At 46.5% G+C, this 27,973-nt stretch overlaps 1 protein-coding gene across 3 annotated transcripts in view; it reads left to right on the forward strand.

Moving 5' to 3' along the window:
• The window catches only part of COL27A1 (collagen type XXVII alpha 1 chain), a 305,308-nt gene that overhangs the window by 160,336 nt on the left and 116,999 nt on the right, over positions 1-27,973 (forward strand). For all 3 annotated transcript variants that reach the window (XM_014580186.3, XM_014580187.3, XM_014580190.3), the window contains 3 exons: positions 14,045-14,098; positions 24,217-24,270; positions 24,974-25,027. In XM_014580186.3, the coding sequence (XP_014435672.2) occupies positions 14,045-14,098; positions 24,217-24,270; positions 24,974-25,027 (162 nt within the window). The remainder of the gene's footprint in view (positions 1-14,044; positions 14,099-24,216; positions 24,271-24,973; positions 25,028-27,973) is intronic.

Below are 27,973 nucleotides of genomic sequence, written 5' to 3' on the forward strand. Positions count from 1 at the left end.
TCTGTCACTAGGTTACCTCCTTCATCCATTAGGAGCCGCACACCCTCTCTGATCACCTTGGGTATGTCTACACTACAAAGTTAATTTGAACTAACGGACGTTAGTTCGAATTAACTTTCATAGGCGCTACACTAGCGCTCCGCTAGATCGAACTTAATTCGAACTAGCGGAGCGCTTAGTTCGAACTAGGTAAACCTCATTGCATGAGGACTAAGCCTAGTTCGAACTTACTAGTTCGAATTAGGAGCTGTGTAGCCCCTTAATTCGCACTAGTGGGAGGCTAGCCCTCCCCAGCTTTCCCTGGTGGCCACTCTGGGCACCACCAGGGAAACTCGTATGCCCCCCTCCCGGCCCCGGAGCCCTTAAAGGGGCATGGGCTGGCTACAGGGCCCGTGCCAGGTGCAAGCCTGCCAGCACCCAGCCAGCAGACCCTGCACCTGGCACGCCATGAGCCAGCCACCCGATGCCCCCCAGCCCTCCGCCTCTTCCCGGGACCAGGCTGGCGGCTCTCGGGAGCCTGGCCAGGCCCGCAAGAGGAGGGCACCCGCCTGGTCTAGTGCGGACATCGTGGATCTCGTCCACGAACTTCGCACTAGGCACAGGAAAGTGGCCGTCTAAGGCAGGAGAGCTGCCAGCCTGGCCACCCAGGAGCAGGTTTGCATGAAAATCAAGGTGGTCCACTGAGACCCCCAACCATGAGCCCTGAGCTTAGAATGGCAGTACTGGGTCAGACCAAAGGTCCATTTAGTCCAGTAGCCTGTCTGCCGACAGTAGCCAACCCTAGTTACCCTGGAGGCGATGGACCGAAGACAGTGACCAAGCCATTTGTCTCGTGCCATCCATCTCCAGCCTTCCAGAAACAGAGGCTAGGGACACCATTCCTACCCCCTGGCTAATACCACTCTATGGACCCAACCTCCATCACTTTATCTCACTTCTCTTTAAACTCTGTTCTAGTTCTAGCCTTCACAGCCTCCTGCAGCAAGGAGTTCCACAGGTTGACTTTGCTTTGTGAAGAAGAACTTTCTGTTACTAGTTTGAAGCCTGCTACCCATTCCTTTCCTTTGGTGTCCTCTAGTCCTTCTTTATGGGAACTAATGGAGAACTTTTCTTTATGCACCCTCTCCACACCACTCTTGCTTTTATAGACCTATATCATATCCCCCCTCTGTCTCCTCTTCTCTAAGCTGAAAATTCCCAGTCTCTTTAGCATCTCTTCATATGGGACCTGTTCCAAACCCCTGATCATTGTAGTTGCCCTCCCTTCTCCCAGCCTCTCTCTTCCCCTCTCCCACCTCTTTTTCCCCAGTCTCCCCCAGTTTTGTTCAATAAAGACAGATTCCATTTTTGAACACAATTGTCCTTTATTTTGTGCATCAGGAAGGGGGGCTAGGGAAGGGTAAGTGGAAGGAGGTGAGGGAGGAATGGGGTACGCACCCCCGATGGGGAGGACAGGGCTGGCTCTGCGGGCTTCTCGGGGTGGAAGTTCTTCTGCAGCCCCCCGATTGCCGCCTCCCCCTGGATGGCAGCCTGTGGCAAGTGCAGCCGGGCTGATGGCCGAGTGCTGTGATGTTCCGCGTGTGGGCACTCAGGGCACTCCAAGCCAGGACTGCTTTGCAAGCGGGGAACCCTGAGAACTGTCTGTCCGGGGTGGGGGTCGGGTCCCTTTAAGCACAGCCCTCGGCTAACCTGACACAGCAGCTCCATGCTCTAAGTCCTCATCTGATGCCCTGCCGGCACTGCTTCCAGACATCCTTAACCTCTGTTCAGGGTCCACTCTGTGTGGACATGCTAGTTCGAATTAGCAAAACGCTAATCTGAACTAGTTTTTAAGTTTAGCTGCGCTAATTTGAATTAGCTTAGTTCGAATTAACTAATTCGAATTAAGTTAGTTCGAATTAGCGCTGTAGTGTAGACATACCCCTTCTTCTTCTTAACATGCCTGTAGAAACCTTTCTTGTTATCCTTCACATCCTTAGCCAGTCGCAATTCCATTTGTGCTTTCGCCTTCCTGATAACCCCCCGGCATTCTCGAGCTATACTTTTAAACTCCTCCCTGGTCATTTGTCCAAGTTTCCACTCTTTGTAAGCTTCCTTTTTGTGCTTAAGTTCACCAAGGATTTCTCCTGTAAGCCAGTCCGGTCTCCTACCATGTTTGCCTCTCTTGCTACGCGTCGGGATGGTTTCTTTCTGTGCCTTCAATGAGGCTTCTTTAAAATACTGCCAGCTGTGCTGGACTCCTTTCCCCTTCATGTTAACATCCCAGGGGATTCTGCCCATCAGATCTCGGAGGGAGTCAAAATCTGCTTTTTTGAAGTCCAAGGTGTATATTTTACTACTCTCTTTTCTTCCTTTCGTCAGGATCCTGAAATCTACCATCTCATGATCACTGCTTCCCAGGTTGTCACCCACCTTCACTTCCCCTATTAGTTCCTCCCTGTTTGTGAGCAGAAGGTCAAACTGCGCACAGCCCCTGGTCAGATCCTTCAGCACTTGTGTCAAGAAGTTATCCCCAACATTCTCCAAAAACTTCCTGGATTGCCTGTGTACTGCCGTATAGGTTTCCCAGCAGATTTCAGGGTGATTAAAGTCCCCCACGAGAACCAGGGCCTGCGATCTGGAAGCTTCCTTCAGTTGTCCGAAGAAAGCCTCATATACCTTATCTACCTGATTCGGTGTCCTGTAGCAAACACCAACCACAACATCAATGCTGTTGTTTGCTCCTTTAAACTTAACCCATAGACTCTCAACAGGTTTTTCTCCCTCTTTATACTGGAGTTCAGAGCAATCGTAGTGCTCTCTTACATATAGTGCAACTCCTCTTCCTTTTCTCCCCTGCCTGTTGTTCCTGAACAGTCTATACCCTTCCATGACAGCGCTCCAGTCATGCGAGTCATCCCACCAAGTCTCTGTTATCCCAATTAAATCATATTTCTTGGTCTGGGCCAGGGCCTCCAGTTCTTCCTGTTTATTGCCCAGGCTTCTCGCATTAGTGTACAAACACTTCAGGTAACCAGTTGATCGTCCTATCTTCTCCATTCGAAACATGGGTCCTCCTTTCTTGCCCCTTCCTCTCTGCATTTCTTCCCAGTATCCGACTTTCCCACTCCCCTCAGGGTTTTGGTCACCGTCCCCCGACGAACCTAGTTTAAAGCCCTCCTCACTAGGTTTGCAAGCCTGCCCGCGAAGATGCTCCTTCCTCTCTTCGTTAGGTGGATCCCATCTCTTCCTAACAATCCTTGCGCCTGGAACAGAGACCCATGGTCGAAGAAACTGAAGCCTTCTCTGCGACACCATCTGCGCAACCACGTATTTACATCCTCAATTCGACGATCCCTGCCCAGTCCTTTCCCTTCAACAAGGAGAAGGGAGGAGAATACCACTTGCGCTCCAAATTCTTGGATCCTTCTTCCTAGCGCTACATAATTCACAGTAACACGCTCATGATCATTCCTGGCCGTATCATTAGTTCCCACATGGAGAAGCAGGAAGGGGTAGCGATCCGAAGGTTTCATCAGCTTGGTAAGCCTCTCAGTGACATCCTGAATGCGAGCTCCCGGTAAGCAGCACACCTCTCGAGATTCCAGGTCCGGACGGCAGAGGGATGGCTCAGTCCCTCTTAGGAGGGAGTCCCCGACCACCACCACCCATCGTTTCCTTTTGGGCGTGGTGGCCGTGGAACCCCCATCCGTAAGACTACGCATCCCATGCCTTCCAGTAGATGGTGTTCCCTTCTGGTTTCTTCCTTGTGAGGTCCCTTCCAGAGCTTTCAGCACTGCAGAGCCTGTGGAGAGAGCTTGAAAGCGATTGCTTACCTCTATAGCATCGGGGGATTCCTGTGCTGGCCTTTTTCCCCTTCTAGAAGTTACATGCTGCCAGTTCTCTTCTTGGTCACGTACTGCCCTCTGTGGCTCTTCTGCCTGCTGTGCTTGAAGGATTAAATGCTGCCTTCTATCGAGGAAGTCTTCATCCTCTCTGATCAAGTGTAGGGTCGACAGTTGAGCCTCCAGTCCTCTAATTTTTTCTTCCAAAATGGCAACCAGCTTGCACTTGGTACAGATGAAATCCATTCTTTCTTCTGGGAGGAAGACAAACATGGCACACACTGTGCAGGTAACAACAGCAGACCCATCACCAACCATCGTTGCTGTCCTGGAAAAGAGATTTTAAAAGAAAGGCAAGAGAACCTCCCGCTCTTCCCTCTCCCCTTCCAAACTCCCTCTCAAAACTCCCTGTTAGCACTCACCTGTTCGCAAGCTCCTTGGTCCCTTTCCCCCTACCAAGGCTCAGCCAACCAGCAGAGGCTTCTAGAATTCAAACTTTAATTAGAAGCCAACAGTTTCCACCTGCCAATCACAGCCAGTCACAGCACAAACTCCATCAAGGGGAGAGGGAGGTGGGAAAAAAGCCTCACTCTCAAACGCAGGGGAAAATAAATAAATAAATAAACAAAAAAGAACACACACCAACCCTCACTCACAAACACAAGCTCAGCACACAGCAAGAAAGCCCCAAACACAACACCCACTTCCCTCAAGACTCCTGTATCTGCTTCTCCTTCACCTGGAGAACTCCCTCTCAAAACTCCCTGTTAGCACTCACCTGTTCGCAAGCTCCTTGGTCGCTTGCCCACTGCCTTATAAAGCCCCTCCCCCTACCAAGGCTCAGCCAATCAGCAGAGGCTTCTAGAATTCAAACTTTAATTAGAAGCCAACAGTTTCCACCTGCCAATCACAGCACAAACTCCATCAAGGGGAGGGGGAGGGCAGAGGGGAGGTGGGGGAAAAAAAAAACAATACCACCACACACCAAACAAACACAAGCTCAGCACACAGTAAGAAAGCCCCAATAACAAAACGCACTTCCCTCAAGAGTCCTGTATCTGCTTCTCCTTCACCTGGAGAACTCCCTCCATATGTTTTCATATGTGTTCTTTTTTAAAATTGTATCCTTTGGTATATATGGTTGTGACTATTTTCTTCCACTATTTGATCTGAGGAAGTGGGTCTGGCCCACGAAAGCTCATCATCTAATAAACCATCTTGTTAGTCTTTAAAGTGCTACATAGTCCTGTATTTTGCTTCAGCTACACCAGACTAACACGGCTACATTTCTATCACTATCCCTCATCAAAAATTATTGTCCACTCCAACCTATGCTCTTAACATGGAGGAGAATCAGTGCCTCCCCTCATTAACAAAAGCAGAGATGCTCTAGCTGCCATCTGGTTACTCGACGTCCTGTTGAACGTTATGTTCCACTACTTACCAGTGCATGGCGGGGATGAGTCTAAAAATGCTATACAACTGCTAAAGAACCAACAGTGAAGATATTGTGCCTGTTGCGGGCCTCTCTCTAATTATCAGCTTTCCTTGAGTGTTGATGAGATTTCTGAGTATTTTGAGGTCAAGGAAGCTAACCTAGCTGTTTACTATCTGGTGTCCCATCTCCATCTGTTCCTTGTCTCCGATTTATCTAATTCTCTCTGAGAGTCAGTGGCCATCTTCGGCAGGTGTCACACATCTAGGTCGAAATTTGTGTCTAAGATTTTACATAGCTCCCTCTACCAGAGTATCTGGGCTCTCCCAGCCTTTAATATAAACAATTATATTTTTTATATGTGGCTCCTTAGAGATTAACAACAATATATAGGATCATGAGCTTTCATGGATAAGACCCACTTCATTAGATGAGTTGGAGTGGAAATAACAGAATCCAAAATATATAAAAATGACAAAAGAAGGTCCTGTCAATTGTAGGACCCATGTTAATGAAGCTAATTAAGTGGGTTGGATGTGTCCCTTCATAGCTTTTGATGTGAAAATATGAATGTCAAAGGCAGGTGAAATTGACTTTGTAGTGTTTTAACCAGTTAATGACTTTATTCAAGCCCAGGGTTAAAGTGTCAAATGTATAGATGAATTCTCTCTCTGTAATTGGGCGGTGAAATTCCTTTGTAGAAGAATGGCTACTTTTAAATCCACGATTGAGTGACCAGCAGATTAAAATGTTCCCCTACAAGTTTATGTGTGTTACCATTCCTGATGTCTGATTTGTGTCCATTTATCCTTTGTCGCAGAGACTGTCTTGTTTGGCCAGTATAGATGGCAGAAGTGCATTGCTGGCAGTTGGTGGCATGAATCACATTAGAAGATGTGCAGTTGTATGAGCCTTTGAAGTTGTGGCTTATGTAGTTAGATCCTGTGATGGTGTCGCTTGTATAGATGTGTGGCCAGAGTTGGCAATGGGGTTTGTTGAAGGAGGAGATTCCTAGGAGAGTATATCTGAGGTGTGATGTGGGACTGCTGGGTATTTGCTTCATGTTGGGGGATTGTCTGTAGACAAGGATTGGTCTGTCCTATCACCAGTGAGAATGAGGGATCATTTGTCAATCTGCTTCCTCACTTCTCAAGTGAGTATATAAGTTTTAAAAATACTTGATAAAGATCTTGTAGGTCTCTGTCTGTGGGCTTGGCTGCAAACAATGGACCTTGTGATGTATCCTGGATGGAAGCTAGAGGCACACAGGTAAGAATAATGGTCAGTAGGTTTCTGGTAGAGAGTGGCATTTATGTGATCATCATCCGCACCATTTTAAAGAGGGGGAATAGAGGCATAGGAGATTAAGTGAATTGCCTGAGGTCATACAGGAAGTCAGTAGCAGAACAGAGAATTGACCTCCCCAAGTGTCCTGAGATTCAGGGTCACACTGTAACCACTGCACCATAACTTCTTTGAGGTGCTAGTGCTTCTGAGCTGTGTAGCCCTTTGCTTCCAGTCTGCAGACACTGCAGTGCAGGGCTCTTCCTTGCAAGACAAGGAATTTGGCCAATCTGTCAAAACACTCTTGTCCACTGCTCCAAGAAAAGCACAGAAATTCTGAAGCCAGAGGGCGGGTCTGAGCTCCGGTTTGCAGAGAGTTAAAACCCCACCAAACATTCAATCTGAGTCACACAGCACAGGTCAGCGTGGCCTCCCAAATCAGTGACATTTACTGTAGTTCTTTCTCTTTCTGCCCTCTAAATGGGATGATTGTGCATCGCCCTCCATTCCTTTCTGCTTCCATTTGTTTTGTTGTCAGTTCTAACGAACCAGTTAAACACCAGGGGCCAGCGACTGATTCCTGCTGGGAGCAACTGGCGGGCAGTCTGTGCCTATAAGCACGTGCGCACGCTGAGCTCTGCTGGGGGTTAGGTTTTTCAGATGTGTATGATTCACTGCCTTGCTGCAGCAAAAGGGACAAGCTTAATTGTAACAAGGCTGCATGATAAGCCGGGACATACTGAACTCCTCAGCCAATGTAAATGTTTTACATTCTTTACTGGTTGCTGTGGGATTTTATCCATGCAGCCATTGCTGTGGGATTTCGTGTCCACATGGTCCTTGAAGTTATATTTGATACTGGGTTTGATTTCATAGCAGTTTCTGGGAGGCTGGGCAAAAATTATACAGAGGGTCCATTTTGTGGCAGTGACAGCAATCTAACGTCTGTGTTTCTCCCGGGATACACTGACTCGGTATCTGCCATCAGTGGTTCTTTGAGAGATGTTTTAAGGCATGTTTTGTTGTTTCCTGTGTTCTGTTCAGTGTCTCTATCGCATTTTGGCCAGCAATGAGCTGTGTGAGCCAATCCCCCATTGTAATTTCAGATACCCTGATGAACTCAACGGGACTTTATTTTGCCTAGACACAGCTATGTTGTTTGTTTTTGCTTTCAGAAGTATCTTTCAGGCTAACGTTAGTTCATCATAGAACAGATATACACTGTCTGCAAAGCCAGGGGGACACCTGTGCTGGAAGTGATCTAAGACCATTGGGTCTTCTGCTTCTTCTATCAAGCTATGTGGCTACAGCCCAGTCCGCTTATTACGAGGTTCACATGGCGCAATGATGAATTGTAACTGGGAACATATGCCCCCATGTAGAGGTCTTGATCCCTATCTTATTGGAACTAGATCAGTGGTTTCCAATCTTTTTACGTACGAGATCACTTTTTGAATTCAAGTGCAATCCAAATCTCTGAGGCCCCGCCCCTGGTCACTCCATCCACCCTACCTCCCCCATCCTCCCTCACTTTCATCAGGGTCTGGGAGGGCGTTTGGATGCAGGGGTGCTCGGAGCTAAGGAAGGGAATTGGGGTGCACGAGGAGGCTCATGACTGGGGTAGGGTTTCGGGATGTGGGCTCCCGCTGTGCACTGCTTACCTCAGGTGATTCTTGGGTGGTGATGCAGTGAGGCTAAGACAGGCTCACCCTTGCCATGGCCCCGTTCCACTCCCAAAAGCAGCCAGAAAACTCCACCCCAAGTCCTGTTGTGCCCCCTCTCTGCTCTGTGGAGATAAGATACTGAGTGGGAGAGGGGGCACCTTGATATCAGCATCCCTCCTCTTGCTCCAGGTGGATCCTGAAGAGACAGTTCCAAGGCAAAGGGCAGGAGATGTGCAGTAGTGGGGGGAGGGGCAGCTGAAGTGCTGACACTCGACAGCCTCATGGCCAAACCAGTTAGGATCCCCTGTCAGAGGCTCCAAGACCTCAGAATCACAGAATCCTAGGGCTGGAAGCGACCTCAGGAGGTTATCGAGTCCAGCCCCCTGCCCAAAGCAGGTGGAACTCTAAGTGAATCATCCCAGACAGAGCTTGTCAATCCAGGTCTTAAAAACTTCTAGGGATGGAGATTCCACCACCTCCCTAGGTAACCCATTCCAGTACTTCCCACCCTCCTAGTGAAATAGTTTTTCCTAATGTCCAACCTAGACCTCCCCCATTGTAACTTGAGACCATTGCTCCTTGTCCGCTATCCCTCACTACTGAGATTAGCCTCTCTCCATCCTCTTTTTTTTGGGGGGGAGGGGTAAGGGGGTTCCTCACATAGCACCTTTACTCTGCACAGAACATCAGATACCTAACACTGGCAGTTAAAAGATACTGGGCTACATTTTTGTCCTCTAGAAGTTTAGAGCCTCTGCTACATATGCCAGGTGCTTTCTGGAGTTGTGAGAGCCAGGAGAGGGGGTAGCTTGTCTTTACTTTGATGCTCCAGCACTGGTTGTCCCACTGTTCCCAGGGTTGTTGGGGCTTAAACTCATCATCCTGTGCTCCCCAGGGGGATGCTTTAGCCCCTAAGCCATAGCAGAATGCACCCTATCATTAGATAGTCCCTTATCCTGCATTAAGAAAGCAGGAGACAGGTTCATCTTATGGGCAGCTGGTATTGGTTGGCCAGCCATTCTCAGGATAGGTAGAGGGGAGGCAGGATTGAGTCCACCACTCTGTGCTCCAGAGGCTCAAGTCCTAGCCCCATGTTCACTGGAGACCTCATTCCACCTTCCTCTCTTCAATGGCTCCCTTATTCTGTGCTAGTTGTCTGGTCACTCCCAGGGTAGAGGGGGATGAGGGTGGGACTTGAGCTGTCATGGGTGGGAGGGGACTCCAACCCACCACCCTGTGCTCCCCAGGTGAATGCCCTATCCCCTAGTCCACTCCAGAAAAAATACTGGATCACATTTTTGTCCTCTAGAAGTTTAGAGCTCCAGCTGAAAGCCTGAGCGACCATTAGCTCAATTAGTGCACTGGAAACAACAATCAACATAGAATCATGCCTAGAGTTGTTTTAAAAGCTGTAAAGCTTTGAACTTCTACACTCATGTTAACTGTTTCACTTAACTAAGATGCACAACTGTGTTCCCATTTAAAACAGAGTGCGAGGGGGGCACCTTGATGTCAGCACCCCTCATCTCCCTCCCCTGCCCTGCACAGAAAGCAGGAGGCTCCTGAGGAGACAGTTCCAAGGCAGAGGTCAGGAGATGTGCAGCAGTGGGGAGAGGGGCAGCTGAAGCGCTGGCACTTGACAGCCTCTTGGCCAAACCAGTTAGGATCCCCTGTCAGAGGCTCCAAGATCAACCAGTAGATCCTGATCTGCTGATTGATGACCACTGAACTAGATGTTATACCGAGAACCAGCCCTCATTATTTTCCCCATCCTGCCACAAACAGTGTATGTGCACTATGTGTCTCCTGCCTGCTCACATTTGTATCCATGACTCCCTGATGGCTGAGATGATGAGCGTGACAGAAATAGGACTCCATGGGGACATATTGTTTGTCTTCTGCTTTGAGCTCTTTATTCAAGGTGACTGCTCAGTTTCTGTTCCTGTATCCAGTAACCCATCACTACAGCATTGAAAATTGGTCACAGAGGGAGGCCAGTACACAAACCAGAGGCCATGGACACAGAAAATGTGTCACATTTCTTTCATGCTTTCCATCCAGCTGACCCTGCTAGTGGTTTTCTCAGTCTTGCCATCCTATTCGGTTATTTCCATAATGAGTTCCCATAGTGTAAACTAGCGTTCCGTGGTAGGGCCTCAACTTTGACATGGAAGGTAGTGTACTCAGCCCTTAGGAAATATTCTGAAATGGCCTTGCTTTCAACACTGTCAATAGCCCTGTTCATTGCAGTTGCCTGTAATGTTGTGTCAGGCACGCATTCAGAAATTAGCCTCTGAATTTCATATGCCTTTTCAGCTGGGAGAGAGGCTCTCAACTCCCTGGGTTTTCAAGAAAACTGGGGAACATTTGACTTTTTACCTTTTACAGTGGCTTTCAGTCTATGTGCTTCTTCGTTTAAATTGCTCGGTCATTCTACCCTATGCTAGAAGACCAGCCTTTGTGTTCATGGCTTTGTGCCCTGGCTCCGCAAATACCCACTTGTTATCAATTATGTCTGTCTACCTGTGTCTGATCGAAAAGAGAATTGACCCAATGATTGTATCACCTACTGGTCAGATTTTGCCATGTCTTCATCTCCACCATTGTGTTCCAGGCTTTTTCTTAATTGGCCAGTAGGATAAATACTGCTTCACCTTTCCAGGCCTCTCGGTGTGGGTGTTGAATATTTCTTTCAGACATGCATGCTGATGCAATAGGATTCCTTCAGTTACATTCCTTGACCCAGGCTGTGGCTAGGAGTACTTTAAAATTCTTGTCAAATAGGATGCCAGTTCTAGTGAGAGGTGCTGATTCAACTCCCTGGAAAAAACACCAAACTTGAGTTCCAGGCTTTCTTCTGAGCCTGGCTGTGGGTTGTTTTGTCAAATTATTATTTATTTATTTATTTGAATTGCAGTCATGCATTAGAACCCAGAGCCCCACTGTGAGAAGCACTGTAGAAACCCAGAAGAAAAAGATGATCCAAAGAATTTATGAGACATAGCCTCTCTCTATAGCCTGCGTTAGCTTGATCATGTATCAGAGTGTAAGGGGACTTACAAGAGGGGTAGCCGTGTTAGTCTGAATCTGCAAAAGCGACGAAGAGTCCTGTGGCATCTGACGAAGTGGGTCTTTGCCCACGAAAGCTTATGCTCCTACACTTGTTAGGATATAAGGTGCCACAGGACTCCTTGTCGCTTTAGCTTGATCATTGACATTGCAAGTGTCCCAAAGCAGGGCCGCATTATGACTTTCATGGGCCCTAGGCACTTTTGCCTTCGTGGGTCCCTCCCACCATAATAATAACAATATTAAACATTATTTTTGATATAACTTTAAATACTTCAACATTTTTTTTCTGTTTGAGGCAAAATGTAATAGATTTTCGTGGGACCTAAAAGTTTCATTTTTTTCTGATGTGAGAAAAAAATTAAAACATTTTCTTCGACCCTAAAAGTTCATTTTTTTTCTTCTGATTTTAAAAGAAATTAAAACATTTTCGTGGGCCCCTAAAAGTATCGTGGGCCCTAGGCACTGTGCCTACTGTGCCTAATGGATAAGTCGGCCCTGTCCCAAAGTTATGAGACTGAGCTTGACCCCCTGTGCCTTGTAAAATGACACTTCTACGATCAGTTTTCTGCAGAGCTGCAGGAAGGGCTGGCAACATCACCCTGGATAGTAGGCATCTTTTAGGGCTTGGCCTGGGTTTGTGTGGCATGACTGAGTGTCAGGCACCTGGCACATCATTGTTGCATACTGCAGGACAAATTGCTAATGATGACATTTCAATTCAGGCTTAATTGTTTCCGATATGATCTTCGCCTTCCACCCATTTCAATGAAACATCACTCCCAGTTGCAGACAATGATTAACAATTGCTCTGACCAGCCAAAGGAGTAAGAACACTGGGAGGGGTGTCTTTGTTTAACCTCTGGTCCCGCCTAGATATTGGTCTGAGTGTAGTCCAAGGCTAGATGTTCCCATACAGGCTGTACCTAGGCAAGGAGCCCCTGTTGCAACCATTCTCAAGATACGTCTAACCTACATCCCTCTTTCGAAAGTGGGATGTAGTCTAGACATAGCCCCAGTGCCTTCAAAAGAACATAGCCCAGCCAGGCATTTGGGGAGTAAAGGTAGTTCGGACTAGGAAGCCTAGTCCGAACTACCTAGTCCGTGCCGCGTGTAGCCGCACAGCACGGAGTCCGCACTAGCGGACATTTAAAAATGGCGGTGCCCGGCTTTATGCAAATGAAGCCCGGGAAATTCAAATCCCGGGCTTCATTTGCAACTCCGATTGCCTACATTACCACCCTAGTTCGAAATAGGGTGGTAGTGTAGACATACCCTAACAGGGTTTGTGCCCTGTTACAAATCACAGTTTCGCAGTGTGAGCCCATCTCTGAATACCAGTACATCTAAAAAGTCCTATGGTGGAATGGGTTGAAGGCAAAGGACTAAAGAAAGCTCTTGCTGAGCTGTGTTGGGACTGCCTGCTACTGCCTTTGGGAGCCACATCTCAAAGTGCAGAATTTCTGGAATGGACCAGTTTGTGTTTTGGTCTTCCTCCCTGTATTGGCTTAGAAAATCCCCATTTTAAAAATTCTCTCCCAGTGCTCTACGGTTTCCTCTTCCAAATGTTTCAAATCTGTGGACCACCAGAGGTGGGCATGAGGATGAGAGATCAACGAGTCTCAATCACAAAACAGGCTAAACTCTATAGAGGCATCCCTAAACCTCCAAACTTGAAGAGTCCATGTCACAAATCATTGGGGATCTGTCAAATGAGCTCAGAATGATCTGACTTGCTCAGACTCTGTCTGTAACCATACACGCTGGAAAGTAGCTTGTATTCACCCCATAGATGCCAGATATTGGCAGTTTGTGAAGTGGTTCAACATGAGATTAATCCCTTCAGTTATGAGGTCTGAAAAAAGACACTATAAAAACCTTGCCAGAATAAGGGACAAAGTGGTTAGCTGCTTTGACAGCCCTTCAGTAAGAGGGAAAATGGAGTGTTCCATTTTAAAGAAAAGCCACTAGGAAATGTTCTTTGTGTTTCTAAAGCTAGAAATCTTTTATTGAGATGGGAGGGTCTATTTTACTCAGAAAATGTGAACAGCTTCTAAATAATTTTCTATTAATACTTTGTGCTGTAGCCATTTTCTCCCTCATAATTAAAAGCAGTTCTATTTGTTTCTTTATCATCCCAAATGATGTTCAGTCTCAAAGATCTTGTGTCAGGGTTTGTTTTTCAAGAAGTCTTCTGATTACTGTGACAAATCTACTGTTCTTTTAACCCCTCCAATTGCATCTTCTCTAGCCTTAATCCTCTTTACGTATCCCAGCCATGCTGCCCCTAGAATGGCAGCATTAGTCAATCAGGGCTCCAAGCAGCCAGGTCTACATAACATGATGGTTAAATGTCAGTGGTCACCAGAGTCTTGTCTTTCCTGGCTCTTCCCCCTCTGATACGCCAGGCAGAATTGCACTGACAAAGGTGAAGTCGGGAAATGTTAGCAACACAAAACCCTCCATACACTAGGCCTCTCTCTTGAATGCTGTTGGCTGAGTCAGTAATTTGTTCCTGGGATTGTATTTTGTAGCTTTCGTAGATGCTAACATTAAAGTTCCAACTGTCTCATAAAGCAGAACCATCTGGTTGAATATGGAACTCCCATATCTGGGAGCACCGCTATGCTTGCTAGTAGCCAATAAGAACTACTGAACAGTATACAGAGAACTCTTGGCTATTTCTGTGAGCATGGCAAATCAAATAAATTGTTTACTCTCTGTGGAAATAAAGCAGAAAATTAATTGCACTCTTCTGTTCTCCGCAGGGTCTGATGGGTTTCATCGGTCCAGTTGGGGAGCCTGGAATAGCAGGAGAGAAGGTAGGAATGGTTTGCAAACAAATCTGTGGTTATTTTGGGGGAGGAGAGTGAAAGGAGTATGTGAAATTATTTAATGTAATAGTTTCTTTACTCCAAATGCCATTAAGATTGTTGGAATTCCAAGATGTGATGAGTTAGCCATGTGCCAGTCAGAATGTTGTGTTCTGCTTCACATTAGGGATTGCCACTCATTCTTCTTTTAAAGAAACACTGTCACACATTTTTTGAACATAGGAATTCTTGCAGGGACAGGAGGGGTGTTACACCTCATTCATTCATAGTCTTGCGAGAAGCCCATAAACAGCATGCCCAGCTGACTTTTGTCCTTTTCCCTCTGGCAAATGTTGCCTCTTCTCCCCAGCCTGTGATTCAAAGAGAGGATGAGCTATACAGTAATTCCTCATTTAACACGATAGATACACTTCAGAAAATGATCGTGCTAAGTGAAAACGTATTATGCAGGGTCAATTTTCCCATTGAAAATAATGGAAAGGTGGGGGTTGCATTTCAAGCGCACGTGCGCTCGCAGCTCCAGCCTGCACTTGTTAGCAGCTGGGACCAGGACATAAGGTTGGGGGAGAAAGGGGACTGGGTTATAGCAGGGAAGGGAGGTGTTTGGCTCTGGGGAAGAGAAGGGGAGGACAGGGGAAGGGACTTGCAGCTGGCGGCTGGGTTTCCCCAGCTGGCCAGTCACCGGCAGCTGCGCGGTGCTTCCTCTGCCTCCTTAGAAAGCAGCGAAGGTTTGCCGCTCACTGCACAGTTCCCTGGTGACCCCCTCTGGCCAGATGCCTTGCGTCCGGCCAGAGGTGGTAACCGTGGAATGGCGCTGCGAGCAGCAAACCTCTGCTGCTTTGCAGGAAGGCAGGGGAAGCCTCGCGCAGCTGCCGGCCACCGGCTGGCCCTAGGGGAAATCGTGTTATTGCAGGGGACGGGGTCGTGTTGTTTGAAAAATGTTCCCTAAAAAAAAAATGGTGCTATCACAAAAACATGTTAAGCGGGCACACGTTAAGTGAGGAATTACTGTACCTGCCTTTGATAGCTCACCCCATTTGTGCACCAGCATTACTGATAAGCAGAAGCAAATGGTAGTTCAGTTTTCAAACTGATCCCTGCATGCATATCGCTGTGCCCATGCAGAGTTGCTGCAGGATCAGGGCTTGAGCAACGTTTTCAGGATTTAATAGTGAATTTCAGCTGCAAAGGAAAGACACTTTTTATTGTAGCTGTAGACTAAGCAGACACCAGAGGTATCCCGGAAATGCTCTGCGATGTCCAGGGAATGCATCTGTTTTTTTGGAAAAGTTTCGAAAAAGCGGGCGCGTTCTTTCGGCATCCCTGTATTTCTCTCGGTGAGAGGAATAAAGGATGTTCTGAAAGAGGAGGTTTTTCCAAAATTTGGCTCTATGTAGATGGGCCAAATTTCAGAAAAGCCTCTTCTGAAGAAAAAAGTGGAAAAAGATACACAAATTGAATTTTGCAATTTGCATATCTTTTTCTGATAAAGGTCTGCAGTCTACACATAGCCTGAGTAAACAACAGACTGAGGTTTAAGTTCCCTTCCTTGTCAGCAAAACAGTGTTACTGCACAGCAGGCTGTAGTGCTAACACCCTGGCTGTGTCTAGACTGCACCCCTTTTGCGGAAAAGAGATGCAGATTAGACACAGTGCGATTGCAAATGAAGCGGGGATTTAAATAGTGCCAGTCTAGACGGGGATCTTTCGGAAAATAAAGCCTTTTCCGAAAGATCCCTTATTCCTGATTTTAAGAGCAATCTGTCTAATCTGCATAAGGGGTGCAGTCTAGACACAGCCCCTATGTTAACAATCTAGCCCAAAGGTAAATACCAATATAAAATGGTATGTTATTCTACACCTTCTCCCCTTTTACAATTGAACTTCAGGCTTTTGTCCCCTAGGACAAAGTCATGCTGTTTATGTTGTGTTGTCTTGAAACAAACTTTATTGCTTGAATTACAGGCAGTCCCCGGGTTACGTACAAGATAGGGACTGTAAGTTTGTTCTTAAGTTGAATTTGTATGTAAGTCGGAACTGGCATCCAGATTCAGCCGCTGTTGAAACTGACCAGCAGCGGCTGAATTGGACACGCCTGGGGCAGTGCTGCTGGGTTGGTCCCGCAGCGCCGCTCCTCAGCGCTACTGGACCAACCCGGCAGCACTCCAGCTGCTCTGCCCTAGGCGTCCCCAAGTCAGATGCTGCTGAAACTGACCAGCGGCTGACTACAGGAAGCCCGAGGCAGAGCTGCTCTGCCCCAGGCTTCCTGGAATCAGCCGCTGATCAGTTTCAACAGCAGCTGAATCTGGACGCCTGGGACAGAGCAGCTGGGGCGCTGCCGGGTAGGTCCCCGCAGCGCCACACCTCGGCGCTGCAGGGACCAACCCGGCAGCACCCCAGCTGCTCTACCCCAGGTGTCCCCAAGTCAGCCGCTGCTAAAACTGATCAGCAGCTGATTCCAGGAAGGCCGGGGCAGAGCAGCTCTGCCTCGGGCTTCCTGAAGTCAGCCGCTGATCAGTTTCAGCAGCGGCTGACTTGGGGACACCTGAGGCAGAGCAGCTGGGGTGCTGCTGGGTTGGTCCAGTAGCGCCGCACCTCGGCGCTGTGGGACCAACCCGGCAGCCCCCCAGCTGCTCTACCCTAGGCGTCGGTGAGAAAAGCCTGGTCTTCTTTGGGGGGGGGCGCGGAGACGCGGAGCAGGTTTTCTCGACGCGGAGGATGCGGGCTCCGCGTCTCCCTGGTCTGCTGAGGAGAAGCGCCCCCTGCGCCGCCAGAGGCGGCAACAGTGGGGGAGGCACCCCGCACTAGCGGGCTCCCCCCCCTCCCCCCGGTTCATAACTAGGGTTCCAACTTAAGTCGGACCCACGTAACCCGGGGACTGCCTGTACACTAAAACCTAGAGACTACGTATACATCTAGTGTATGACACAGTTCAACCCTAACAAGTGTTTACAGTTGAAATGCGCATGGCAGACAAAGGGGGGAAGAAATTATGTGTTGTTAAATTCATTTAATATAAAGGGAATTAAGGCACAAATTAAATGATTTGCTTAAGGTTACTCAGAAAGTCTGTGAAAGAGCCAGAAACTGAACCCAGGTCTACTGAGTTTATTGGATGTCTTAATTAGAAAAACAGCCTTCATGATGGAATTCAGCATTTGTAATATGATGATATCACATCAATGTTAGGACAAACTTGGGTTGTCTTATGAAAATCTGCTCTAGGGAATCCTCATTGCAGCTGAAATTTGTACCAGACCTTTTCGTCTCCCACAAGACAAATTTACAGATAACAAAAATGTCTATCATCACATCAAACTCTCAGCTATAATTCCAGCTGGCATTGCATCTTAGAACTTACTGCATCACTGTGCACTAAATGAAGTGGGAAACATGCTTTCATTTGACATAGCTGTGTCAGCAATCTCCATCCAAAAAGATGCAAGACTTAATGTTGAAGCAAATGGAATTAAACTACTGTCACGGGGAACAATGTAAGCTAACAGGTCTTTAATAAAATCCATACATTAAAAGAGAGAGCTTGCCATTATTAATTGATTCACAAGGTCTAGCTAGTGACAACAGCTTCTTTGGATTTGTTTTTAATAGATATTTAGAATCCAGGAGATGTTTCCCCAGGACAGTTAAACTGTTAGAAGGAAGGTCAAATTCTGGGTGTAATCTCTTTGGCAATATGTTTGTTACTTCTTTTCATCTCCCACACCACACTAGGTATATGTGCATATACCTCAATTCACAGAATATTACCACGTGAGAACCATACAGTCACTGCACATGTTTCCAATCCATCTAGGCAGGAGTAGTCATAAACCTATTATTAGAACTGTAGATTAAACATCACTTCACCATAGATTCAGGCAGAAGTACAATAACACAGTAGAGATAACGGGTTATAACTCACCAGTTAGACTCTTGGCTTTCTGTATCTCCAGAGGGCAGCGTCATGATATGGAAGAGATAAGGATATATTGAACAGATATGAGACATCTCATTGACTCATAGACTTTAAGGTCAGAAGGGACCATTATGATCATCTAGTCTGACCCCCTGCACAGTGCAGGCCACAAAATCTCACCTACCCCTCCTAGAATAATCCTCTCACCTATATCTCAGATATTGAAGCCTTCAAATACTTTGAAGACCCCAAGATGCAGAGAATCCTCCAGCTGTGATCTGTACCCCATGCTACAGAGGAAGGCGAAAAACCTCCAGGGCCTCTGCCAATCTACCCTGGAGGAAAATTCCTTCCCGACCCCAAATATGGCGATCAGCTGAACCCTGAGCATGTGGGCAAGACTCATCAGCCAGACACCCAGAAAGTTCTCTATAGTAACTCCTATCATCCCTCCATTGACCTATTTCCCACTGAATGTCAGGCTCTTCTTTTGCTGGCACAAACAAAATTGATTGTCTAAATGAGGGCAGAATTTGGCCCAACAATTGGTACCTCATCTTCCATTGCATTGAGAAGCAACCAGGAACAGAACCCAGCTCACTTTCCCCCAAAAGTCAGCCCAGCAGTATTAATAAATACTAATATAAATATTGATTTGATGTAGGGTACACAGAGAAAACTTGTTGAATTTGCTTAGTGCCCTTTTCAAACTGTCATTTTCCAGACAGAACCAAACTTTAAGAAGTAAAGTGGATAATGCCATAGCAGGACAACAATAGCAAAATCCAGTTGCATGTAGGAACACCAAATTCCTTAATTTAGAAAAAAATTAAACAGCATGATGAGAAACTGCTATAGTGATAGAATCTTTGTTTTGATATTGAAAATTATTTGAAAATTCCTAGTTAAATGTTTAATTATATGTATAGACTATTAACAGGCCCGGTCCGAGCCATTTTAGCCCCCCGAACCCAGGTGCGCAGTGCATGCGCAGGCCCGCTCTCCTAGGGAGGACGGGCCTGCCCCCAGGACACACGGCACATGCGCTGCTCAGCCTGGCCTGGCCCCACTGCTGGCACGCAGCCCGGGGCAGGCCACGCCTGGCTGTGCAGGGCCCCACGTCCGTGGGGGGAAGGGTGCTGCTGGCCGGTGCCATGGAGATGGGAGGGACCGGCACTGCGGGAGCCGGGTGCGTAGCGCCTAATGGCAGCTATAAGGGACGCCACGCGCCTCTTACAGCTTCCATCAGGAGCCCCTCATCGGTTGGCGCCCCGGGCAGCTGCCCAGCTCGCCCACCCCTTAGTCCGGCCCTGACTATTGATAATCTCTGGAATTTTCCTTCACATTTGTATTCTAAAAGACTCAATAGAAATATAATCCTCACCTCTTTCTTTCCATCTCCATCTTAAAAGCCATACAGATATAGTACATACACATCTATGAAATAACGCGAAGTAGAAAAATTGGTACATGACCAAGTAAGACATGTTCTATATCAATTTTCTGGGAGTTGAAATTAATAAGTACAAGTTCAGGCAGAGAGTTATAAAACTACAGAATAGCTCTAAATGGAATATTTACAATGGCTTGGGCTTGTTATACAGCCGCTCTCTGAGTTACGAACAAGTTACGGACCAATACTTGGTCCGTAACTCGAAGTGTTCGTAACTCGGATCCCATAGACTTACTCTTTGTGGTAAAGGAGGCTTTCAACTAATCGCAGTGACTCATGTGTTTAATTCAAAACATTAATGGTAATTTTAAAAATGAATCATGATTAATCACACTGTTAAACAATAAAATACCAATTGAAATTTATTAAATATTTTGATGTTTTTCCACATTTTCAAATATATTGATTTCTACTACAACACAGAATATGAAGTGCGCATATTATTATTATTATTACACATATTTGAGGTATAAATATGATAAACAAAATAAATAATATTTTTCAGTTCAACTCATGAAAGCAGAGCTCTGTGCAGACACAAATTTCTATCTGCAGATGTGGATATGCATAGGAACTGCTATCCACTGGTCCCCAGGGCTGTCCTCCTGAGAACCACAGCAACCAAACAAGAAGAATGGGATGGTGCCACCACTGCCAGGAGCCAGTACCCTGAACCAAAGTTCTTCCCATTCATGTGGCTGTATGTCCCCTGCCTCGCCCCCAGCCGTGTCTTCTCTGTGGGGTTATACTGCTCTGCTGGGGACAATACTGTGGGAGTGTGACGGCTTTGCCCCCTTTCCTGTCCTAGAGGAAGGGGGTTGGGGGAGTTGTGAATCCATCACAACCTGACCTGTTCACGTCGTGCCCATCCTGGGACATCAGGTCTTCTATATGCGAGGTTCTCTAGCCCCGCACCAATGGGTACTCGACGTCGGACATGTTCTCGCCCCACGCAGAAGGGGGGAAAAGGGGGGCCCGGGCCCGCCCTCACTCACAGGCCCCAGCCCAGGGCCCTAAGGACTCAGACTGCCTGCCAGTCTGGGTCCGGCTGACGGGGGTGTGCCCCTAAACGCATCAGCCCACAGGCTTCCTCACCGCCCTGCCCTGGGCTACTTCCTTTTCCCCCTTCGGTGGTCCTTACCACAGCGGCATCGAATCTCGGCAGGGCAATGGCTCGGAGTAGGGCGCTGTCCCTCCTGGCCAGTCCAGTCTCTCTATCCAACCGCTCCCCCTTTCCTGTGTTGTCCAGCGGTTTTTAAAGCTCCCGCCGTGCTGGTACGCCGGAGTCCGTCCCGCCCCTGCATTGTCTGCCCTGCTGATTGGCCTCTCGGCCTGTCCAGGTTGGCCTCAGCACCTCTCCGGCGGCGCCACTGCGCTCGCCCAGCTGAGCCGCGCTTTCACTCAGCTGAGCCGCGGCGCTGCCCTGCCAAGCTGCGCCTCCGCTCAGCTGAGCCACGGCATCCCCGCTCAGCTGAGCTGCGGCTCTACCCTGCTGAACCGCGGCTTGGGAGCAGCCGGCGCACGGCCGGTATCTGCTCCGTGGCTTCTCTGCCAGGGCGCAGAGCCCCTGGCTTTCAGTGCGCGGTCTTGGTGCCCCGTCACAGGGAGGTATAACCACAGTCATTTGGCTGCTGTGGTCCCGGGTTCCCTGCTGAACAGCAGATACCGATATCTCTTCACAGATATCTGCCTCCGCTGATAGACATTTATATCGGCAAAGGGATGTACATGACATGTACTGTAGGGTAATCTCTTTGTTGTGAAAACATAGCTTACAAATGTAGGTTTGTTTCTGTTACATAACTGAACTCAAAACCAAAACTAAGTAAAACTTTAGAGCTTACAGTCCTACTACTTGTTTAGCCAATCGGTAAGACAAATAAGTTTGTTTATATTTACAGGAGACAATGTTGCTTCTTATTTGTAGTATTTTCTGAAAGTGGGAACAGGCATGGCACTTTCGTAGCAGCGTTGCAAGGTGTTTCTGTGCCAGATATGCTAAACATTTGCATGTACCGTCATGCTTTGACCACCATTCTGGAGGACATGCTTCCATGTTGATGATGCTCATTAAAAAATAAATCTAATTAAATTTGTGGTTGAACATCCCGAGGGAGAATTGTATGCCTCCTGTTCTGTTTTCTCAAAGTTTCACCATGTATTTCATGTTATAGCAGTCTCGGATGATGACTCAGCACATGTTTGTTTCAAGAACATTTTCACAGCAGACGTGACAGAACACAAAGTAGGTACCAATGTGAGAGTTCTAAAGATAGCTACCGCACTCTACCTAAGGTGTAAGAATCTGAAGCACCATCCAGAATCTGAAAGGGACAAGGTGTGGAGCCTACTTTCAGAAAATGTAGATGAAACACTCAGATGCAGACATTTCAGAACCCAAACCACCAAAAAAGAAAACCAACCTTCTACTGGTGGCGTGTGACTCAGATGATGAAAATGAACATGCATCAGACTTCTCTGCTTTGGATCAATACCTTCATCAGAATACCAATATCAAAAGAAAAGGACCTGGGGATTACAGTGGATGAGAAGCTGAATATAAATCAACAGGGTGCCCTTGAAGCCAAGAAGACTAACAGCACATTGGGATGCATTAGTAGGAGCATTGCCAGCAGATCTTGGGAAGTGATTATTCACCTTTATTCGGCTCTGGTGAGGCCACATCTGGAGTATCACATCTAGTTCTGGGGCCCCATTACAGAAAGGATGTGGACGCATTAGAGAAAGTCCAGTGGAGGGCAACAACGAAATGATAAGGGGGCTGGAGCACATGATTTATGAGGAGAGGCTGAGAGATTAGGGTCTATTTAGTGTACAGAAGAGAAAAGTAAGGCAGCCTTCAGCTACCAGAAGGAGGATTCCAAAGAGGTTGCAGAGAGGTTGTTCTCAGTGGTAACAGATGACAGAACAAGGAGCAATGGTCTCACGTTACAGTGGAGGAAGTCTATGTTGGATATTAGGAAAAACTCTTTTGCTAGGAGGGTGGTGAAGCATTGGACTGGGTTATCTGGGGAGGTGGAGTCTCCATCCCTAGAGATTTTTAAGTCTCGGCTTGACAAAGCCCTGTCTGGTATGATTTAGTTGGGTTTGGTCCTGCTTTTAGCAGGGGGTTGGATTCAAAGAAGTCTCTCCCAGCCCTATGATTCTATTATTCTATCCGAATGGATGCATGTCCTCTGGAATGATGGTTGAAGCATGAAGGGACAGATGAATTTTGACCACATCTGGCACATAAATATCTTGTGACGCCAGCTATAACAGTTCTGTGCAAATGTCTGTTCTCACTTTTAGGTAACACTGTAAACAATAACAGGCAGCATTATCTCCTGCAAACTGTAACCAAACGTGTTTATTCGAGCAATTGGCTGAACATGATGTAGGACTGAATGGACTTTAGGCTCTAAAGTTTTACATTGTTTTATTTTTGAATGAAGTTATTTTTATACATAATTCTACATTTTGTCAGTACAGCTTTTATGATAGACACTGAACTCCAGTACGTGTACTAGGTGAATTGAAAAATACTATTTCTTATATTTTTACAGTGCAAATATTTGTAATCCAAATTAATATACTCTACATTTTGCATTCTGTTTTTTAATTTAAATCAATATATTTGAAAATGTGGAAAAATCTGCAAAAATATTAAAATAAATGGTATTACATAGTTTAATACCATGATTAATCACAATTAAATGTTTTAATCGCTTGGCAGTCCTAGTGGTAACATGAATAAAGGCTAAGAATTTCATAAGTGATTGGTAACTTTTGGATGCCTCAATTTTTGGTGCCTGTCTTTATACAACTTTTAAAAAGTGGATTTTAAAGGGCAGATGTTCAGCCCTACTGACAGTAAGACCAGTTTAAGGGGCTAAAGGTTTAGGCACCCAAAATTACTCTTTTGTACTCTGGTTGTTCATAGGAGCCCCAGGAATGGACCAGAAACCCCTGGTGTTAAGTGCTGTACAAGCAGTGGGCAGAGGGATGGACTCTGTCCCAAAGCCCTTGCAATCCACTTTTCAAAATCTTGGACTTAATTTCCAAACATGCTCTCAGTGTTAATAGTGACCCCTATTGAGAATCTTCCCTCTCCCCCCAAGCATGACAGTTTTCAGGCCCACATTGCTCCAAACAAGCAACATGTAGCCAGGGTGAGACTCCTGAAGGGGTAGCAGGGGTACCTCCTGAAGGGACGTATGGAGCTATCCTTCTGGGTTTTGTTCCCTGCTCTGCCATCAACTATTATGTAACCTTGAGTGAGCCATTTTCATTTCCTGTACCTCAACTTCCCTATCTTTTCAATGGAGACAATGAAAACCCACCTCTCGGAGGTGCTGAGAACTGATGAAAGTGCTGTATGGTGCTTTGAAATACTACATACATAGGTGGCCACTGGACAATGATGAATTTCTTACCGTAAATTTGTTGTGGCAAATCAGCAGCTGTCACCTCATGGCCTCTCAGCATTGAACAGTCATTTCAGATGGCAGACCAGGGGCCACTGTTCAGTCCACTTGCTGCTGCCATGTCAGAAGGGAGCAGCTGTCAAGCTCAGCACTGTTAACAGGCTATTGCCATTTCACATGAGTTCACAGCAGCAGGAGCAGTTGAGACAATTTGTGGATGTTTCTTGTTGAAGTATTGTGTCCCTTCCCCCTGCTCAATCCTCATTAACAAAATTACTGGCTGTGCTTTGTGTGCCTTTGTCTTTCTTAGGGCGACCGAGGCACAATCGGAACACCGGGCCCACCGGGAGTCAAGGGGTCGATGGTAAGGAGTAAGTCTGCATTCTCGAGCTCACTCTCTGACTAATGGCCTTTGCCATCTCCCGTTCCATTTGGAAATTACAGCTCCTGCCAGTCTATTGGCTAAACACTGATCACTCCAGATTTCTCTTGCCTGTGTGAAGATGGGGTGAGCATTTGACTGCCTGATATCAAGCTATAAGCACTCCCACCCATTCACCCTAGCAGGATTATTCACATCAGCCACTCTGTTTACTCCTGGGTTCATTCCCTCTTTGACAGCCTGAGAGAACAGTGGTGCTTTTCAGCATGTTCTGCAGGTCAACAAACAGGGAGTCTGTTTCAAGAAGCAAAGACAACTGTTAATTATGAGTACACTGCAATAGCTGAAGTACTGCTTGTTTGCAACATCCTGGAAAGGTGTAGGCTAGTGGTCTAAGAGCCAGAAACGCCTGGGTTCTAATCTCATTGCTGACACTAGCTCTCTTTGTGCCTTGGGCCAAGACTTTAAGGGCTAGACGTTCAGACCTTTTCAGTCCCCACTAGTCTGAGCTCTTTTGAAAATTCAGCTCCAGCTGCAGATGCTAAGCTCTTGGAAATCTGGCCTTGAGCTAGCAAGTGACAGCTGCCTTAACTTCTATCACTCCCTGCTCTTCCACTGCAAGAGGAAATAGATGAAGATTTCTGAGGAATCTATGCCATGTGTCTCATCTTCCTTTGTGTTTTAGGGGCATCCTGGAACGCCTGGAGGAGTTGGTTTCTCAGGAGCTCCTGGACCACCAGTAAGTAAAGCCTTGTCATGTAACTACTGGGAAAGAGTCAGTGTCTTATCTACTTGGTGCCATGGGTCATACTGGCAATGGGTTTAAATGACAATTTGTGAATGAAAGACCCTCATGAAGAGAAGATGCATGGGCGATACAGAGGAGGAAGCATGGAAAGCTATGTTAAAATAGGCCAATGCTTAGGAGAGCATAGAATCATGGAAAACTAGAAGTGGAAGAGACCTTCAGAGATCTTCAAGTCCAGTCCCCTGCCCTCCTGGCAGGGCCAAGCACCACCTAGATCATCCTTGAAAGATGCCTATTCAACCTGCTCTTAAATATCTCCAGTGATAGTGATTCCACAACTGCCCTAGGCAGTTTATTCCACTGTTTAACCACCTTGACAGGAAGTTTTTCCTAATGTCCAACCTAAACCTCCTTTGCTGCAATTTAAGCCCATTGATTTTTGTCCTATCCTTTTTCTCCCTCCTCCTTTTAACACCCTTTTAGATACTTGAAAACTGCTACTCTCGGTCTTCTCTTTTCTAAACTAAACATGCCCCATTCTTTCAGTCTTCCCTCATAGGTCATGTTTTTTAGGCCTTTTATCATTTTTGTTGCTCTTCTCTGGACCTTCTCCAATTTTTCCACATCTTTCTTGAAATGTGGTACCCAGAGCTGAACACAGTACTCCAAATAAGGCCTAATCAGCACAGAGTAGAGCGGAAGAATGACTTCTTGTGTCTTGATCACAACACTCCTGTTAGTGCATCCCAGAATCATGTTTGCTTTTTTTGCAGCAGTATCACACTGTCACTCATATTTAGCTTGTAGTCCACAACTATAACTTCTAGATCTCTTTCTGCAGTACTCCTTCCTAGACAGTCACTTCCCATTCTGTATGTGTGAAATTGACTGTTCCTTCCTAAGTGGAGTACTTTGCATTTGTCCTTATTAAACTTCATCCTATTTATCTCAGACCATTTCTCCAGTTTGTCCAGATCATTTTGAATAACGACCCTATCCTGTAAAGCACTTTTGCAAACCAGATCATTTTGAATTATGACCCTATCCTGTAAAGCACTTTTGGTATCATCTGCATCTTAATAATCGTACTGTCTATGCCAGTATCTAAATCGTTGATGAAGATATTGAACAGAACCAGACCCAAAACAGATTCCTGCGAAACCCCACTTGTTATTCCCTTCCAGCGTGATTGTGAACTGTTTATAACTACTCTCTGAAAACTGTTATCCAGTCAGTTATGCACCCATCTTATTGTTGCCCCATCTAGGTCGTATTTGCCTCATTTATTGATAAGAAGGTTATGCACAACCATATCAAATGCTTTACTAAAATCTAGGTATACTACGTCCACCACTTCTCCCTTATCCACAAGGCTTGATATCCTATCAAAGAAAGCTATCAGATTGGTTTGACGTGATTTGATCTTTACAAATCCATGATGGCTGTTACTTATCCCATTATTATCTTCCAGGGGTTTGCAGATGAATTCCTTTATTACTTGCTCTATTATCTTCCTTGGCACAGAAGTTAAACTGACTGGTCTGTAGTTTCCTGGGCTGTTCTTATTTCCCTTTTTATAGATGGGAACTATATTTTCCCTTTTTCCAGTCTTTGGTATCTCTCCTGACTTCCATGACTTTTTAAAAATGATAGCGAAAGGCTCAGATACCACCTCTATCAGTTCCTTGAGTATTCTAGGATGCATTTCATCAGGTCCTGGTGACTTGCAGACATCTAACTTTTCTAAGTAAATTTTAACTTGTTCTTTTTTTATTTTAACTTCTAAACCTGCCCCATTTCTGCTAGCCTTCGCTATGTTAAGCATCCCATCACCATTGAACTTCTTGGTAAAAACCAAAACAAAGAAGTCATTAAGCACCTCTGCCATTTCCAAGTTTCCTGTTATTGTTTCTCCCTCTTCACTGAGCAAGGGGCCTACCCTGTCCTTGGTCGTCCTCTTGCTTCTAATATCTCTCTAGACTGTCTTCTTGTTTCCCTTAATGATGGCGAGGAGATGAAACAAAAGAGAGCTCTGAGCTCATGCAAGAGTCCCACAGCCCCACAGAGCAGATTTCAGGGCCTTTGTACGTGCAAACACAATCCAAGAGTCTGGTGCTGAGCACCTCCAGCTGCGGGCCGAGAGCATGCAGAGCACTGTAAGAGGCTCTCCACCTTGCTCCATTGGGCCGTGAGTCAGCAAACATGTGGAAGGAGGTTTTCCAAACCTCCCAGAAGCATCCCTGAGCTGAGAGAGATTGTGCCAAATGGCTTATTTGGACTCCTGCCAGCAAGCATCTGCCTTCAGCTCTTAATGGGAAATGTGGTCAGGAAAAATGGGAGGCTTGGCAAAGTACGCAGTCTTTGCTTGTTTTCTAACCATGGTGAACTCATCTGGCTTTTGTTTAGCCTGTGCCCAAGACTCACAGGTATCCGAAAACCAGCTCGGCCAATAAGGCAGCAGAGCAGTGTGGGTTTAGCAGCTGAGATCATTGCATTAAGCCTGTTGTCAGTAACAACTTGCAAGGGTTCACACAGTGACCATCAGAGATTGATGCAGTCTCCTCCTCTGCAGTGCCACGACTTAGGTTTGAAGGAGGATTTAAACTTCCTTGGCAAGACAGGGAGCTTTCCTGCTGCTGCTTTGGAGCTTCTTGCTGGGATCTGCACATATGCAATATACAGAGCAGCTGGCCCCAGTTGGGCCCTTTATCTGGAAATGTGACTGTGGTAAATCAACAGCTGAGAGAGGAGCAAGGGATTGGCACAAGGGTCAGTGTTGTGCAATTGAACAATGCCCGTGTGGGGCCAAAGGCAGAGCTGTCCCTGCTGGAAGATGGGGCTGAATGGAAGAGGCTGGGAGGCAGTTGTAGGGGGAGGAAGGGAGCTTGGGAACAGATTTCCTACCATGTACGTGAATTTTCATTAGCTGGCTAATTG

The sequence above is a fragment of the Pelodiscus sinensis genome, chromosome 22 (assembly GCF_049634645.1).
Source record: "Pelodiscus sinensis isolate JC-2024 chromosome 22, ASM4963464v1, whole genome shotgun sequence".
NCBI classification, from domain to species: Eukaryota; Metazoa; Chordata; order Testudines; family Trionychidae; genus Pelodiscus; species Pelodiscus sinensis.